Source organism: Vombatus ursinus, unplaced genomic scaffold (assembly GCF_900497805.2).
Source record: "Vombatus ursinus unplaced genomic scaffold, bare-nosed wombat genome assembly UNPS02014778.1, whole genome shotgun sequence".
Classification (NCBI taxonomy): Eukaryota; Metazoa; Chordata; class Mammalia; order Diprotodontia; family Vombatidae; genus Vombatus; species Vombatus ursinus.
This window is the reverse complement of record NW_020954556.1, coordinates 55,798,027-55,817,169: the sequence shown is the minus strand read 5'-3', so window position 1 is coordinate 55,817,169 and position 19,143 is coordinate 55,798,027. Positions and strand designations below refer to the sequence as shown.

The following is a 19,143-nucleotide window of genomic DNA, read 5'->3' as shown; positions in this document are numbered from 1 at the left end:
TGAAAAAGAGAGACAGGTATTGAGCATCACTGTGGCATATCATGCTGGATGAATGAACTACTCTATAAATCCATGTTACTTCAATCCCTCAAATGACTTACAGCACAAAACATACCTCTTTGGCTTTGACCACATGGACCTACCTATCCCTCAAGTGATAAATTAGTCTAGAGAGGTGCCTTTAATATTCCAACTGACTCAAGTACCATTAAGTTAGTAAATTCTGGTATATTAAGTGGTTTCCAAGTGGAAATATTTGAACAATTATGTCTAATTTCATTAGGATTTTTTTAAACCATAGAAAAAGATTTGATCCATTATTAACATGTAATAATGACTAGATCTCCATGTATTATGTTTCTTCCTGTTTATATGTTTACCTTGTTGAAAAGAAACTCTCCAAGGGGAAAAACTTTCCAAATCAATGGCTAATTGTATTGATAGAATGAAGAGGCAGAGAGCTTCACTGATGCTCAATAATTACTTTTCCTGAAATATGAGAATAATTAGAGGAAGATGAAAATGTAGTATATACTTTACCCTCCACTAAAGTTCTACTCCAATGACTGTGATGTGGAGATGATCCTGAACTCTCTAAGATGATGCCATCAGAAAGCGTGCTCTAGTAGGTCTTGCCAACCTGGAGAAGCTGAGGACCAACCCTAGTTAAATTCAGATGTGCTCATAACTAGAAGGTTAGCCATTAAGTCAGTAGTTTTTTAGCCTCAGTAGAATATAAGAATCTCTGTTCACACGGAGATTATTTCATCCATTATTTTTGTATCTCCAGCTGCTAGCACAGTGCCTGGTACATGATGAACGCTTGATTGACTGATGAAAACTGTCTAATAAGGAGTGTGTGTATGTGTGTGTGTGTGTGATCTGTGTTAGTGAACAGAATACCGCCCCCCCCCGACAAAATCATGGATTTTTCAAAACGCCATTGAATAGAATTCCCACATATCAAACTACATTTTAATAAGTATTTGAAGGGCTATGATGAGGAAAGAGGTTCTTCCACAAAGACCAAGTAGAAGTTGCAAAGAGGCAAGTGTATATTTGATGTCGGGAAATAACTTCCCAGCATATAGGGCTATTCAAAAGTGGAATGGACTCTCTCAGGAGGTAGTGGATTCCTCCTCCCTGGAGCATTCTAAATAAAAGCTAGATATACATTTGTTGAGTGTTTTCTATAGATGAATTCTTTTATAGTCATGGGGGTTTGGTGCAGTAGTCCTGTCAGACTCTGAAATTCTGTAAATTACTCTCCATACTGAAATGAAATTATACGTTGTTATTTTTTTTCTTTGAAGGTGAGGACATTTTCTAAGACTATTTCCATGCAATTCTCAGGGTAGATGGCTCAAATGACTGAGAATCGTGTCCAGACTTAAGTCTGGTAAATCTCATTACTTGATATTTGTTGATCTGTAAACAGGCCACTGAAGTTGAGGGAAAAAATGTGTGAAGTGCAATAGAAGAAGCCTATTTGCTGAAATTTAGGGAAAAAAAGCTAAAGTGATGTATTTTCAAGAATGGCACACTCTGTCTTGGAATAGTGGCTTGGTTGAAATAATTTTAGAGACTGTGTCATCACTGCCTTGGGAGAAAGAAACAATGTTAGATTATGTTTCCCATGGCAAAGTTCAGGTAAAATTATGGTTCTAGGTAAGAATGTTCCTGTTAAGGCCAAGTTAGATTGTCACTGCTGGATGGAGAAGCTGTTCATAATAATAATAGTGAGCATTTCAAGCACTTTACAAATACTATTTCATTTTATCCCCACAATTCTGGGAGGTGGTCACTATTATTATCCTCATTTTGCAAACAAGAGAAATGAAGCAAACAGTGGTTAAATGACTTGTCCAGGGTTATACAACTACTAAAGTATCTGAGGCAGGATTTGAATTCAGGTCTTCCTAACACCAGGTCTAGGGCTCTGTCTACTGTGCCACCTAACTGTCTCATCTAAACTATTGACTAAAATTATTTCCAGTATAGAGACCAATAGAACTGAACAAGTATTGATACATTCATTTCTTAATTTAAGTTTCATTTAAATGCCAACAATGAACCTAAAACACCCAGTTGGCCTCCTGTAGTGAAATTAAAGATTTGAACACGGTCAGAATAAATTTTGTTGGACATAATTGTTGGTCCCCAAAGAATCATAGAAAGCTAAATACTCACCACTTCTTGATTACTGACCAAACAGTAGAGGATTTCAGCTGAAACTTGGTTTGATTTATCACATACACAGATAGTGACTTTTGCCCTTTTCCTTCTCACCTGTTACTGAGTGCTGCTTCCAGATTCAGGACATTTTCAGGTTGGACTTAAGTAACAGTCGCTTAACAGAGTCTCAGAATAAATAACTAGGTACTAAGGATGGTTCTCTCAACCATCTACATGCCAGACTTATAAGTGAAATATGACAAGGAGCTCAAAGCACTTCAAATAAATTTAAATGGCTTGAATGAGATGGGGTCCCTTTCACTGTAAAATTCTATGATTCTGGGCTACTTTGTGATGTGCAAAAAAAAAAATCATATGCCATTCTTAGAGTGATTGTAGCCAAAATAATGATAAAGGGACATGGTTATAAAGAAAGGGTACTGATTCAAATCACAGGTAATATCTGGCCTTCAATAAAGTTTGAAGGAACTTTAAAGATTCCAAACATTTTAGCATATTCTTTTCATGTAAATTAAATCTGGCCCTTTGGTTTTGCTCCATTTTTATATAAAAATTGCTTTTACTTTTATCCAATGATAGAAATGATTGCCCTCACATGGCTTCACTAACAAGTAAGAATCCTTGGCAAGGAGGTATTATCATAAACTACAAAGCCAAATGCTAGCATTGAGTGCCAGTGTGGTTTGTACACGGTCATTCAGGAGAAAGTCAACCAAGGTCTGCTTGAGGTGATAAGAATGGAATTGAGCTGGGAGATAGGAGTTCAGAATCAGGGACTCTGGTATTTCCACATGAAGGGCTAAAGAAAGTCTTAAATTGGCTGCGATCTCTAGATAGTTTAAGAATCTGTAGAGAAGATGATGTAGGGATTACTGTCTTCATAGTGTTGAAAGTCTCTCATGATCAGATTAACTTCAGGGGCTCCCTTATGGGCAGAGCAAAGCAGTCAGGCTGACAGTGGGCTTCTGCCAGGGAACATCTTGACTATAGTGCCTTCAGTATACTCAGAGTCCAGGGAGAGGAGGTAATGTAGCTTGATGATAATAATAATAATAGTAGGCAGCATGTATATAGTGCTTACTATGTGGCATGCACTGTGTTAAGTGCTTTACAATTATTATCTCATTTTATCCTCATAAGAACCCTGGGAGGTAGGTGCTATTATTATCCCCACTTTACAGATAAGGAAAGTGAGGCAAAACAGAGAGGTTAAATGACTTGCTCAGTGTTGGACAACTAATAAATACCTGAGGCTGGATCTGAACTCAGGTCTTTCTGACTCCAAGGCCTGGCACTTTATCCACTGTGCTACCTAGCTGCCCCAAACATGCGAGGACTGAGATTACAGAAAGTGATGCCAACATTTGACTAAAAATATGGTAACGGTAAAGATTTTTAAAGTTGGTTGCAGTTTTCAGGACTGGTCAAGTTACTGAATTATGCCATTACCTAAGGACAAATATTTGAAGAGACAAGGGTTGGATTCATTATCTTAAACCAAGATTGAGGATATAGGAGATGGACATGCCATTTTCTTTAACTCTTTCAAGTTCTGAAATCATGCATTATTTCCATCACCTGGAAAATGAATGTGATACATGTGAACAGCAGCAGGACATTGCCATGGAAAATGCCCAATAAGAGAACTGGAAAAAGGTTACAAATATAAAGTGCTAGTTTAATGGTTACCAGCAATGATTAAAGAAATCTGATACTAACTCTCACTATTTCTCATCTTGTTCCAAGTTTCCCAACTTTCTGACAGTAACAGGTACAGAGTCAAGACAACTGTCTTTGTACTACTCACTTGTCAAGAATCATTCCTTCTAAGCAGCTGAGTTTGTGGAATTAAGGGCAATATAATGCATGATGTTAAAGGTTCTATGCATTCAAATGTCCTTGGGGATACTTTGAGATGTAAAGTCTCCCATCAGCCAAATTGGGCCTGATTGACTTGAGATAACACTCTGAATATTGACCAGAGAACCGCAGATGCCATTGCTGGCTGTAGACAGAATGTGGCTTATAGTAGGATGATAAATAGAATGAGAAAAACAAATATTAAAATGGAACAATGTCAAATTATTAAATCTTCTCTTCATTTTGCTCAGGACTGAAACTTCCCTTATGAAACCCACCAAGCTATTACTCTGATATCCAAGGGGGCTTTCTTAGGGCATTAGAAATTGAACAACCCAATGGCTGTCATTTAGGAGAGACTAAACCTTGAGAATCTATTTTCCATCATTTGCATAATACCATTTTCTCAGTTTTTTTTGGTTTCTTTAAATCTTAAAAAAAAAAATAAAAAAAGGAAGAACTAGATGACAATGATAAGAGAACAAGCATTTGATACAGAACATGCTTTGTCACTACCAGTTAAATCAGAAACAATTAGAAACTTTATTTGTCTGTGTCAATGATGTGTACCATTTATAAGGAAGAACATTCTCTTCCTAAATCTGTGCACAATACACACAAAATGAAAGAATCAAACAAACTAAATGAAATAACTTTACACAAATATAATAATAATAATTAATAAGAACCTTGAACAACCAGATTCTTGTGTTGATGTTTTCCCTACTGAAACAAAAAGGAAGAAAAAAACTCACCAAACAAAAAACCCAGAAAACCCCAAAACAAAACACTTCACCTCTTTGAAAATGAAATTGACATAGATTTCATTATTTTTTTTGTGTGTGTGAAAATCCTCTGTGGGGATGTGATCATTCCAAATATGGCTAAAAAGGTGTGCAAAGACTCTTTAACTGATTACACAGCTCACATATATGGATTATCATTACTTGACAGTTTCTATTTAGGCAGCTGCCTTTGAGTTTACTGCTGATTGTCATGTACCAGGAATAGGTCTCTGATTGATAAGGAGGACAGAAGGGTGCAGGGGAGACTGCTGCCTGGTCCTGCCCATAAAAACTGAGAACTGGATCATCTCATTACTTTGAATCTCCAACATGAATCTACACTTGCATACTATTCTGTCATACTCTTGGTTTAAGTCCCTGGCATATAGTAAGTGTTTAATAAATGCTTGTTAACTGATAGACTGATTGCCAGATTCAGCAAGGTATAAATAAGGAGTTATTCTAAACTCATGACTCCATTTTAAGCCAGAAAAGGAGGTCTAGTCGGGAGGCATTTCTAAAGAATTGCTCTTGACATTTTTTTAAAATTAGACCAAATTATTGTTCCTTTAATTTGGGCCATGATTTTTTCTTCCTTTCATCATCTAGGTAACCTCAAGTTAGAATTGTCTCTGTGAGGGTTTTTTTTTTTAACTTTTACTTTTACATCATTTTGACAAGAACGAGGATGAGGGGGAAAAGTTTAACAAATATACATTCAGGGTTTATTATCTTAATACTTTGGGATTGATGCAAATGGCCAGTAATTTCCTAAGCCTAGGATCTCTCTTTATGCAAAACCATCAGTGATGCAAAGTCAAGGTCATCCACTCATCATGAAAACATCACTTTCTGCCCTAAGTTCTTTGAAACTAAAAGAATTATTCCATTTAAAGGGCTAAAACCTCTCGAGTTATTTGGATCTTAAGTGAGATATAAAGGAAGTACCCTTTAAAAGGCTCATTGGTCACTTTTACCTTATTGCTTGACCAGGGACTGTAGGTACAGAGTGGTATACATGGTAAGAGAAGAGCTTAACTTAGCCTCTCAAAAAAATTAAAAAACAAAACAAAACCCAAAAGCCAAAACTAAACTCCAAACGGAACTTGCTCCCTCCCTTCAGTATTATCTGCCATCTGTGCCAGACAGAAAGAATGTGAAATAAATACTATTGGAAAAACTATACGTTTTCAAAGCCTAGGTACATCTCACTCACATGTTGATCTATATATTGTCTCTCTCATCAAAGTAATTTAGTGATTTTTTTACATGCTTGGTTCTGAGTTTCATACAGACTGATGATGATCTACATATGCTTTGAGATTTGCTTGGTGGCTCACCAACAATAGCTATAACTTCCCAGTTAATTATTGCTTCTTAGAAATGATGTGCAGATCCATGAAAGAAAAAAAAATTCTCCCCTTACCCCAAAATAATCAAACCAAATCACTAAATAAAAACAAATTAGGTGAAACAAAAACCAAAAAAAACCTCTCACTCATGTCTTCAATGTTTGATCAACATTGCAGAATGGGATAACAGTTTTTGTTATACTATCCTATATACAGATTTTTCTTTTTTTTTCTTTTTTTTTCTTTTTTTCAATCCATGCACAGTGTAAGAAGTATCAGAACAACATTCCATAACAGGAGTATGAAGAAGAAGCAAATGTTCAGAAAAGACTGCACTGAGATTGTGTAGGGCATGGGTGTTACCAAAAGTAAAACTGACAAGACAGTCCTTGTGAGGGCCACAAAGAAACTGTTGAAGGACAGATGATTTGGATGGAGGCTAGTGATATGCAAATGGAAAAGAATGGTGTGCTCTTGGAACGCTATAACAATAACAATCGTTATGATTTTGGTGGGGGAAGGACACTGGAGGAGAGAGCTAGGGGCTATTTTAATGGTAGTCAGGCTAAGAATTTAAGGGAGAAGGACCAAATTATTATTTTTTTTTCTTGAGAACCATAAAAGGTTATCCTTGTAATTGCTGAATAAGAATGAGCCATTAACATAAGGAAGGCAGAGTGCCTCCCTGTTGGGTGGCTAGGACATAATATGAACCCAGATTCCTTTACCTGTCCTCCTTTAGTACATACTCACATGCTTCCTCCTGGAAACAGATTCGCCTCTGCATAAGTTCTGAAGATAAGCATGGTGTTTTGTTATAAAGTAATGAAGTCCCCCCTGCCCTTTTCTACTTCCATATCCCTCCTTTGCCCAGATGCTTGATTTAAAAGAAAAAAAAGTAATCTGGTTGATTTTAATCGATAACTGAAAGCCCATGTTGCACTTAGATCAGTCATTAAAAAAAAAACAAAAAAAACAAAAAACAAAAACAAAAAAGTAGTCTATCAATCTCAAGAGTACACCCTTCTAGGTAGAGTTGCAAAGATGGCCCTGCATCCATGCCTTGTTCAACATGTTGGCACCCCTTGAGATAAGAATTCTGTTGGTTTCTTACTTCTGCCCTAGTACAAAGTATGCTCTTGAAACTGTATTCCATCAGCAGGTAAGTGGACATGACAAATGTCAGTTTCCTCTGTTCGTTATACATATATCTTTATATATATATATATTTATATATATAAATTTACTATATCTTATTGTTCCTTTAGAAGCCTTTTATGTGGCAGTAGGCCTCCAGGGAAGAGAAGAAAATGTACAAGAGCCACAGGAGGACAAAAAGTGAGGATGTGAGGAGCTTGGCAGTCCGGGGCCCACCCAGCTCACCTCCAATTTCCGGTCTTCGTCGATACAGCAGTACCCCAACATTGATGAAAGCAAAAATAGTGAAGAGAGTGACTGAAAATGCTAGTGTGCCAGGGGAGACCTCAAATTCTTTTCCATTTGCTGCATGGTAGATGGCAGCAATGGACCAGGCCACACCAATTCCCAGAAACACATTCACTGCATTGCTGCCGGTGACATTGCCGATGGAGGCATCTGCATATTGGTCCTGTGTGGCTGCAACTTTGCTTGCAAATGTGTCTGAAAAGGAAGAGAAGAAAACCAGTAACTTGGAGCCAGTACTTTCCAATGATGTCTGTTGTGCTGTAGGTATCTCTAGGTATGCACTTTTGACTATAAACATCGACTATGAAGGGGTGAAAAGAGCCCAGGGGTAGGAGGAAGGAGGGTTAGGTTCAAATCACCTGCCATTAACTAAATTGTGATGTTGGAAAAGTCACTTCTGTTCACCTCTCAGGATATCAATTTTTTCATCTGTCAAAGTAGGAAATTAGAATAGATGTCCCCTAATGTCCCTATCAGTTCTGTTAATCTCTATGTAATGCCTAAGATGTTTGATTTTAAAGTTCTTTTTAGGCAGCATGCTATAGACAGGGAGCTGTGTCAGAAGCCAGAAAACATGGATTCAAGTCTACTTATTAGCTAGCTGTGGGATCGTGGGCAAGTGATTACAACTCTGGGCCTCAGTTTTCCTACATGTAAAATGGAGAAAATAATACCTACCTATTTACCTCACTGGGTTGTTGTGAAGATCATATGGGATAAAAGAGATGACCAAATTTTGGATTATTAGAAAGTGCTATGCCATGAGATCTCATTTACAGATAAAACAATTGGGGCAACAAGGGTGATTGTATAGGTTCACAGAGCAAGTTGCTATCATACCATCATTATTTTTACTGAATGGGTCCATCCTCTTGGAAAGGTTCTAAGTCGTGTAACTAAGTTGAGCAGAACTGTTACAGCAAAGTTCTGAAGGCAGAACGTCATTGATATCATTGATCATTCTCATAGTCACAGAATGGTATGATTTCACAATTGAAAGGCATCTCAGAGGTTACTTCATTCAATCCTTTCTTGAAGTTTGAATCCCTGGTTTAGATTCCTCACCAAATCACACAATATCCACTTCAATATTCTCCTAAAATGTGGAGAATTCAAATCCATCTACATGATGACACATCTAGAATGCCCAATGTTTCCATGTCTCTGCTAATGCAACACCATGTAGATGAACCACCATGGAGATGACCAGTTAGACTTATAGTACAGTTAGGGAGAGAATGGTGATGTGCCAAACATGTAAGCCATAGGCTGAAGAACGTAATAATCTTATGCATTTTTTAAAAAAATCTGTTGTTGCCTACTTACTATTATCAAAATTCTCTTAATCCCCTTCTCAAGACTTACTACTATTCATTCTGCTCTTTCTGTCCTTCCCAAGTTCAATGACTTCTGTCATCAACTATAAGGATCCCTATCACTTCCAGGATCAAATATAAATTCTTTTGTCATTCAAAACCCTTCATAACCCATTCTCTTCTTCCCCACAACCTTTCCAATATTCTTACACTTTACACTCCTCAAGTACTGGACAATCCTGTGACAATGACCTTTTTGCTATTCTTCAAACAAGACAATCCTGACTCTGGGCACTTTCTTTTTTCTCTTTAAATTCAATTTTATTTCATTTTCAATTCACCAAAATGTTATTTCATTGATTTTGAAGTGCCTCTACTCCTTTCTCTGTATCCAGAAGCTCCTAATGCTTCTCAGGAACAACAACAACAAAAAAAATAAAAGTAAACTCCTTACAATCTAGTCCCCCCCAATCAACCTATCTTTCTAGCCTTATTTCATTCACATGACTTCTTTTAATGTTTTCTATGCTTTAGCATACTTGCACTGCTAGCATTTCCCTGATTTCAACCTGCCCTCTCCTATCTCCGTGCATTCACAAAGGCTGTCCCCAATGCTTAGACTATACCCCTTCCTCATCTCTCCCTGTTAAAAGCCTTTTCTTCCTTAAAGGTCCACTTCATGTATCATCTTCCTCATGAAGCCTTTCTGTGATCTCTCCCACACACTCCAGCCTGCAGTGCATAGGTAAGTGGTACACTAGATAGACCCTTAGACTTGGAGTTAGGAAGATCTCAGTTTTTCTGCCTCAGACGCTTAGTGAATGAATCACTTAACCTATCTCTTAACCTTAGTTTTCTTATCTATAAAATGGCGATGATAATAATAGCACTTACCACACAGGAGAGTTGAGAAGATCAAATAAGATAATATATTTCAAGCACTGTGTCAACCTTAAGGCATTATATGAATATTAGCTAGGTACAGGAGATAATAATATGCAGAACACTCAGAAAAATGTGTTACATAAATATTGGCTATTCTTAGTTATCTCTCCCCTCCAATTTTCCTAGAGCACTTTGCCTGGCCCTCTCCTGTGCTGTTATCTCATTGCTTGAGAGACAGTGTGGTAAAATGGAAAGAATGCTGAACATCTGGATTCAAATCCCACTTCAGACACTTAGTAGTTATATGGACATGGGCCAATCACTTAACCTCTAAGAGCCTCAGTTTAATCACCTGTAAAATGGGAATAATAAGAATTTGCTACCTACCTCGCAGACTTGAGAGGAAAGCCCTTTCCAAACCTTAAAGTATTATGTAAATGTGAATTATTATTTGTTCTACTGCATTCCATAAGTACCTCCCATAGAATGTAAACTTCCTGAGAGCAGGGCTGAGTCACTTTGCATTTTTATATCCCCCAACTGCCTAGAACCCATTAGGAACTTAATAACCACTGAAACGCTTATTGAATCTCTTCTAAGAATAATGTCATGTTACATGATTCAGTTTTACAGACGAAGAAACTGAGTGAGGGACGTGGTAGGAAATGTTCAATATTTCAGAGATCACTTCATTTCCTGTCTACTCCAGGTTATCCTGAATTGTACGATTGTACAAAGTGATAGGGATGGATAAGTCAGAAGAGGTCCTAGTGGACCTTGCTTATGACCAGGTGCAATAAAAAACAGGGCCTTAGGAAAATCAGATTGGATGAGGGAAATAGTGAATTCCATGCTCCTTCCTGTGTTCTGGCTTCTTGGTATAGAATGTATGTTCCTGTCCTGAATTCCTACTTGGGCAATTGGCCTTTCTTGGCTCTCTGTGTACTGCAGACCAAATTTGCCTATCTTTTTTGGATTATTTCAAAAAACCCCTCACATTGTCTGGGTTTCACTGCCCCAGGTTCACTGTCCCTGCTAATGACTAGCATGAATCAGCCCTGCCTCAGGCAGGGTATGACAGATGGAGTTCAAGGCATTAAACTCATTCTCTTTGAAGCAGGTTTACCATGGGGTCAGAATAAAGCTGTTCCCCAAATCATTGTGGGGAGGAGGAGGGTAGGGAAGGAATGAGAAAAGAGAAGCAATAAGTCATTCTCTAATCTAGCCCAATGATATTTTCTTCTTAGTATAGTCATTCTCACATAATTGAGGGGCACAAATTATGTCATTATCATAGAACAATTACAGAGGACCAAGGAGGAAGAACAAAGCTATAAGAATCATAATTGTCTCTCTTGCACTTAATTACCAGAGAACATTAGGAGTACCAGTAGCCTCAGAGAAGTAATCTAATTTTTGCTAGCAATTTCAAAGGACAGGAAATGAAATAGGGGACCTAACAGGTCAAGACAGGATTATACAACCTACTGGAAAGGTGTCAATGAACAAGACACATATTATGGGGCTGAAGCTGATATTGGCTCCTGGCCCAAGTAAGCCAGGCATTGCTTATTAGACTGACCATTCCTGACTTTTGGCTTCCTATCTTATAGGTCCACGTGTTTGGGATATTTTTCCACATTGGATACTCCCCTTGGAGTGAGCCACCTAACTCAGTATGTCACTGTGCCTCATTTCTAGTTAGTTGTTGAGGCCTGTAAATTCCACCTCTGTAATGTCTCTTAGATCTGTCTCCTTCTTTCCTAATTCTATCACGACTACCTGAATGTCGGATTTTATGGACTTGGAGACCGCTGTAATGACTTCCTAATCCAGGATGGGGAACCCATAGCCTCGAGGCCATATGTGGCCCTCTAGGTCTTCAAGTGCAGCCCTTTGACAGAACCCAAACTTCAAAGAACAAATCCCCTTAATAAAAAGATTTGTTCTGTCAAAGGACCTAGAAAGCCACGTGTAGCCTCAAAGCAGCAGGTTCCCCACCCCTGTATCAATCTTTCTCCTTCCATTTTCTGCCTCATCCTCAAATCTATCCTTTAGGGGTACCGATAAATATTTAATTGTCAAAACTCATGGCCCTTTCTCTGGTTTTATACTTCTTGACCTCTCTGACGTTTTTGACATTGTTAATCACCCTTTTTGATGCTGTCTCTTGATTCTCCTAGTACTAGTCTGACTGCTCCTTCTCATTCTATTTCAAGAAACCATCATTCATGCCCACCCCTTAACTATGAGTGTTTACCAGGTTTTGACCTAGACCCACTTCTTTTCTCTCTCTACCTACTCTTTCAATGAACTCATCAGCATTTATTGTTTCAACTTTAATATTTATATATATTACTCTAAAACCTATACATAAATCTAGCCCTAATTTCTCTCAAGTTCCAATATTGCACTGCCAATTGTATACTGGGCATCTCCAACGAGATGTCCTATATGCATTTCAAAATCAACATATCCAAAATGAAACACATTGTTTTCTCCCATCGCCAAATCTGTCCCTCTTGAAAACTTACCTGTTTCTATTGAGAGTATCACAATTCTTCTAGTTACAGAGGTTTGTAAAAGTCAAGCCAATCTTGATTCTTTAGGCTCCCTCATTCTCATATCTAATTAGTTGTTAAGTCTCGTCAGTCATAAGGACATTATTTTATTGTTTGTTATCATTTTCCCTGCCTACAACTGTGCTCTACCCATATCTGGTTCAGTGAATAGAATGCTGGGCCTGGAGTCAGCAAGGCTTGAATTCAAATCTAGCCTTAGATGTGTACTAATTCTGTGACCGTGGGCAAGTCACTTAACCTCGGACTGTCTCAGTTTCCTCAACTGTTAATAATACCAACTTCCCAGGGGTGTTGTGAGGATCAAATGAGATAGCATTTATAAAGCACGTAGCACAGTTCCTGCTACATAGTAAGTTCTAAATAAATGCTAGCTATTATTATTATTATTATTAGTAGTAGTAGTAGTAGTAGTACTAATAGCATTTGAATTGAATTGCACTGTACTAGGAAATTCCATTTAAAACCACAAAATCCATGCCAGTTGAGAATCAGAGGAACACCATCATCCCTACTTCCATGGCTCAGAAGTAGGGTTAGTGGATTTGGGAGGATTGATGGTCAGGGAAAACAAGTTTTGGACCCCCAGAGACTAGGGCCTTTAATGTTATGAAACACCCTTATTGTGTCCTTCTTTCCTCTTCCCCTGAAGGTGACTGAATATGTATTGAATTCTTTGGAATCGAGCCATTCATGGTGTCATAATTGGGACTGAATGATTCTTAGGGAATATAAGTTTGAACAAGGCATTTATATCTCTAGGTTAACAAGAAAGCCAACCTTTTTGCCCTTCCCTCCTTGTGACTCTCTAACATTTGGCAGTTTCTAACTTGCATCTCACCTTTTCCCACTGGAATGAAGCATATCTTTGGTTTGTTTGAATTGAGCAAATGTTATTCATCTGAGTTGCATGGTAGGCAATTTGTAAATCTTCAGCTCAAACACTGCTTTACAAAAGTGGAAACACATGCAAATCCAAATCCATGTAGTAGGTCTGCCAAGGATTTCAATGTTTTTCCAATCGTAGCCCACTGAGAGTGCTGAAAATGACTTCCAGTCATTCTTTTGTGGCTTAGGGCATAATGGGGTATGTACCATATGTTCATCTGTACTAATGCATTAAAGGATGAACCCATCCTACACAAATAACCAGAAGGGCAGTCTATTGTTCCACTAGGTAAATGGAACTAACATAATATTTCCCATGGAAAAAGTCTTAGAATAATTGTTTCCCAAAGTCTCAGGAAAGAATAAGTTCTGCTTAGAATATCAATACTACTTCAAATGCCATTAAATATCTGTATACGTATATTTTAGTCTGGAACCCTGTTGTCATATTTTAGGAAACTCGTTTAGGGGAGAACCCCCTTTATCAATTCATATCTACAATTTGCAAGTCACAGTATTAGAGAGTTGTCCCCATGTGCTGAGAAATTGAGTGGAATGCCCATGGTCACACATGATTATAAAATGGACAACCTTCTCAGGGCTTTGATTTGAGAGGAAACAGGGAAGCCGTATGTGTCACAGGCCAAACTTGAACTTAGATCTTCTTGACTCCAAGAACAACTCTCTACCTAATTTGGCAGACTGTCCCTGTCTCCTCTTTCTCTTTTTCTCCCTCCTTCCCTTTTTCTCTCTTTTTCTCTTGCCCTCCCTTCCCCTCTATCATCCTTTCTCTCTCTTCCTCTCTCTCTCTCTTTCTCTCCTCCTCTTTCTCTCTTCTTCACTCTCCCTCTCCCTGCCTCCCTCTTTTCCTCCTCCCCATATGTGTATAGTATAAAAAATGCTTGTTGTCAATATGACATAATTAGTTATTCCCAAGAATTAAGACAAATTATAACATACTTGAAATTAGTTAAATGACAAATAATATCCTGTTTCTACTTCATTGCTACATATTTACACCCATCAGTAACAGGAAAGACTGTTAGTTGGGAGACAGTGTTACCAGAAGTAAAGCACCTAATCCAGGAATCCTAATATAACTATTCTAGTCCTAATTCTTTCCTTATGTTAACTATACAATCTCAAGCAAATAATTTCTCTTTGACTACACCGTCAAAGAAAAGTGGAGCACTGAATTCTGTTGAATCTAATTAGTGTAGATAGCCTAAATGCTCCTTAGAGAAGCACTGCCTTTTTTGACTTGATTTACCCAGGACACATAGAACGGCCTTTAATCTCAGCTTCCTCATCTGTGAAATGGATAGTTCCCAGTTACCTTTAGGTCAGTCATCTAATGTACAGACTATCTGGAGCAAGTTTTTAAGTTTTTATCTCCAAGCTGGCTATTTCTGTCCCTCCCTCCCTCCCTCTCTTCCTTCTTTCTTTCTTTTTTCTTTCCCTGACACTTAATATTCTTTATGCCAGTTGTCAGGTGGTATGTGCTCATGGATTAGCACCATGGGTAAATTTAGCCTAAGTAAAGCCTAATTGAGGAAGACAAATCTGAAATGAATAAAAAAATCATTTGATGCATTGCAAAGCCACTTACAAATGACTTTTTTATTTCTTGCTATTTGGGGTTATTGGCCCTCCTCTTTCTCTCTATTGTCATGGTTGATCCACTGTTGACTCTAAGAATAATCCATATACCCTGTTCAGAAATAGTGTGAGATAAAATGAACCCAATAAGGTGCTCTAAGAAGAAAGCTCAAATGCATGCAAATTGATACAACCATTTTAGAACAGACAGAACACCCAGGGTTTCTATGAGAATCGGTATCTTCTAGGGAACTTAGGCTGTAGATACATCAGGGATCCTAAAATTTTGGGGAACTATGAAATACTTTGAAGATTCTCTTAATTTTAGGACCCTTTTAACCTTAAAAGTATTATGTGGCACACACAGTTTTTAAAAGTTAAAACAAATTAGATAATATTAATTTGAGAATTTCAGAGCACTCTTGAAAATAGCCACATATACCCAGGAATGGGAATCATCAGGTTAAAGGAAAGACTTGTCAGGCCTGTTTTTATGTGGAAGTATTTGCCTCTGTGACTCTGGGTAACTCACTTAACCTCTCTGTGCTTCTAGTCAACTCTGATCTAAGTTACAAAGGAGGTGCCAATATCAACTGGTAAAAGGAGTTTCCTCATTCAGGAATTTTGTATCCTAATAAAATCATACTTTCAGTTCCTATTTCTCACAGAGTTATAAAATCAGAGATATTTGTGATGGGAAGGAAGCTTATGGAATTCAACTCTCTCATTAACAAACATCATTGGTTCATACGTGAAGGTGGACATTAGTCATCAAAAATTATTTATTAAGTACCCACTAAGTGTCAGGCACTATTCTAACTGCTGGAGATACAAATAAAGTAAAAACAAAATACAACAAAACAAAACCAGTCCCTCTTCCAAGGAGTTCATGGTATAATGGGAAAGACAGCATGCAAGCAACTTTGTATAGACAAGGTAGATACAGGATTAAAACATCTAGAGAATTACTGTGGCTAAAGTGCTGAATAAATTAGAGATGTATGGGGGTGGTGGGGTGAGGAATGGATCAAGCATGAAGGGGGATCCAAGACCAAATTCTGAACCACAAAAACTGATCCCTGAAGAGAGTGGGAAAAAGAGAGTTGATTGGATTAACGATTTTGGAAGACTGAGCGTAGGGAGACAGAGACGTATGGAGGTCAAAGGAGGGCTGGAAGAGAACACTGTGGAGGACACTGGAGCAGAGGAAGATAAGAAAAAAAATAAACATCAGTTGAAGGGTAAGTTCCATAGTACAACACTCCCAGGGGAAGAATACATTTAAAATAATAACAGACCAGAAACATAAAATTTATTGGTTATGTCTTCACTTCATCAATGCATAGCATCATGGATTTAAATTTACAATAGAAGGGATTTGAAATCCAAATCCTTCTGGAAACTGAGGTCCAGGGAAACTTGTCCAAGGTCAGAAGTGGGACTGGACGAACTCCAGAGCTAGCCCTCTTTTTATTACACCATGTTGCATGACATCAGCAATGTGCACTTGGCAACTGAATACAATTTCTATGGTTCTAGAAAAGTCTATAAAGGGGATTCAGCTGAAAAGCAGCTGTTTTAGAATTTTTATTTTCATTAAAGACTGACTACTGGGACATGAAGAACCCAGTGAATTCAAATGCAAAGTACACACACAGATTACACACACACACACACACACACACACACACGACATCAGCAATGTGCACTTGGCAACTGAATACAATTTCTATGGTTCTAGAAAAGTCTATAAAGGGGATTCAGCTGAAAAGTAGCTATTTTAGAATTTTTATTTTTATTAAAGACTGACTACTGGGACATGAAGAACCCAGTGAATTCAAATGCAAAGTACACACACAGACCACACACACACACACACACACACACACACACACACGTACACAAATATTTTAACGTGACTCGATACTCAGCCTGCACATTAAAAATAATAATTTCAAATTAAAAGAGAAAATGATCAAAGTTCACTCTTCAGTAGCAAGAAGAGAAAGAGCACAAGCCAAGGATTATGTCAGTTCAGTTTTCCAAACAGGAACTGGATGCTTGCTTTGAAATTAGAACAACTCTGCTCCACTCCTAAACATGACCAGCATGGAGTCATGATTTAGCAAGGTCATCAGACATGCCAAGGTCCAGCTCGAATATTCTCCTTCCTTGTCCAAATGCAGGATAATTCAGTTCCAACTACTCAACTGCTAACTCCCTATTCCTACTTTGTGCTAACAACTTTTATCAACATAGGGCCTTCAGTTCCAAAGAATCCTAGACACTTGTCCAAGATGGAGCTTCTCCAACTCCCTTCTGCTTGCATAAGAATATCTGTTGAGGGCTTCTTTAGGGCCCTTTACTGTGCTGAATTTTCTTGTGCTCTTTCCAGAACAACTGTCTCCTGTCTCTCTCATCTCAGAGCCTCTTTGAACAGTAGAGCGGCAAAGTGGTATGCTTGTCACAAAAGAAAGGCAGGACGGGATAGTGCATAGGGCATTAGGCTTGGAGTTAGAAAGACCTACGTTCAAATTTCACTTTGGAAACTTTGAGCAAATCATTTAACTTCTTTGTGTACTTTGAGGGTGGGGATCGTTACTGCTTTTTTTTTTTAAATATCCCCAATACTTGGCACAGTATCTGGCAATAGAAAGTGCTTAATAAATGCTTGTTGAGTGATTGAGTTTATTTGTAATTTTGTTGATTTTTCACTATAAATGGAGTGCCAAGCTGCTGGATTCTAATAGATTTGTCGTCTTGGTCTTATGATAATGTTGACAGTGACTTTTTTTCCTTTCAAAGCTCAGTTCAGTTATCATTTCCTATACAAGGTCTTTCCTGGTAACCCCAACTGCTGGTGCTTCCTCTTAAAATTACCTGTCTTTGTTTTGAATTTATTTTGCACATGCTTATATTTGTAAATATTGTCCCCTGTGATAAGTAAGCTCTTTGAGAACAAGGATTTTTTCATTTTTGTTTCTGTATCCTCGGCACCCCCAGCACAGTGCCTGAGACGTTGTTGTTTTTAAATTGTTCAGCTGTGTCTGACTTTTTGTGACCCCACTTGGAGTTTTCTTGGCAAAGACACTTGAACGGTTTGCCATTTCCTTCTCCAGGTCATTTGACAGATGAGGAAACTGAGGCAAACAGAATTAAGTGACTTGCCCAGGGTCACACAGCAAGTGAGTGTCTGAGGCTAGATTTGAACTCAGGTATTCCTGATTCCAGGCCCAGCACTCTATCCACTGTGCTACCTAGTAGGCAATTAATAAATACTTAGTGATTCTTAAGAGCTTATCACAGGGCTTAATAATAACTATGATACCTAGCATTCATATAGCTCTTTGAAGTTTGCAAAGCACTTTGCAAATGTTATTTCATTTGAGCCTCACAATAACCATGGGAGGTAGCTGCTATTATCGTCTAAATTTTATAGATGAGGAAACTGAGGCCGACAGAGATTAAGTGACTTGCCCAAGGTAACTCAGTAAAGTATCTGCAGCTAGATTTGAACTGAGGTCTTCCTGACTCCCGGTCCAGTCCTTGATCCTCTATGCTACCTCACTATCTCCTTTCACATTGTCTTCTCTCATTTAAACTCAAGTCCACAGTCCACCTTATAGAGTACATTGTAAGTCACAAGACACTGATGTCAAAAATGTATCATCTTTATTATCAGGTATTACTTAATCATATTTCAGCTGGACACACTAAGTATATTCTCAACTTTGATTGTATTTGTTTTCTTGGAGTATTTATGCTCCAACAAAAAAAGAAGCTTGTTAAAATTCAAAAGGAAAATGTTGCAAAATACTCATTGCCTTAAAAAAAAATACTCATTATAGAGGTAGCTCTGTAATGGCAGAAGTTAAAGCATAGAGTCATACAGAATCATGTATGTAAGTCTCAAAGGCAGAAGGAACTTTGGAGAGCACCTAGTCAAAACTGCTCATCTGACACAAGAGGAAACTTAGACCAATGAAGAGAAAAGAATAAGCATTTATTAAGTACCTACTGCAGGCCAGGCACTGTGCTAAGCACTTTATAAACATTATCTCATTTGAGATAACTTACCTTTAATTCAAAGTGTGTTACAAAAGAAGAAAGGCGTAGTCTGGCTTAATTTTTAGACAATAATAGCCACTGTAGTTTGAGAGGCTCAGCAAAGCAGAACTACTTCTACAAATATATTCTCTACCAGCCTAGGGGTAGAGCCTTCTCCGACCTGACCTGA

General features: G+C 38.0%; 1 protein-coding gene across 3 annotated transcripts in view; it reads right to left on the bottom strand.

Annotated features, from left to right (window-relative positions):
* Positions 1-4,632: 4,632 nt before the first annotated feature.
* The window catches only part of SLC8A1 (solute carrier family 8 member A1), a 488,864-nt gene continuing 474,353 nt past the window's right edge, over positions 4,633-19,143 (bottom strand). For all 3 annotated transcript variants that reach the window (XM_027865085.1, XM_027865087.1, XM_027865086.1), the window contains one exon: positions 4,633-7,834. In XM_027865085.1, coding sequence (XP_027720886.1) covers positions 7,458-7,834 — 377 coding nt within the window. In that variant the 3' untranslated portion in view covers positions 4,633-7,457. The remainder of the gene's footprint in view (positions 7,835-19,143) is intronic.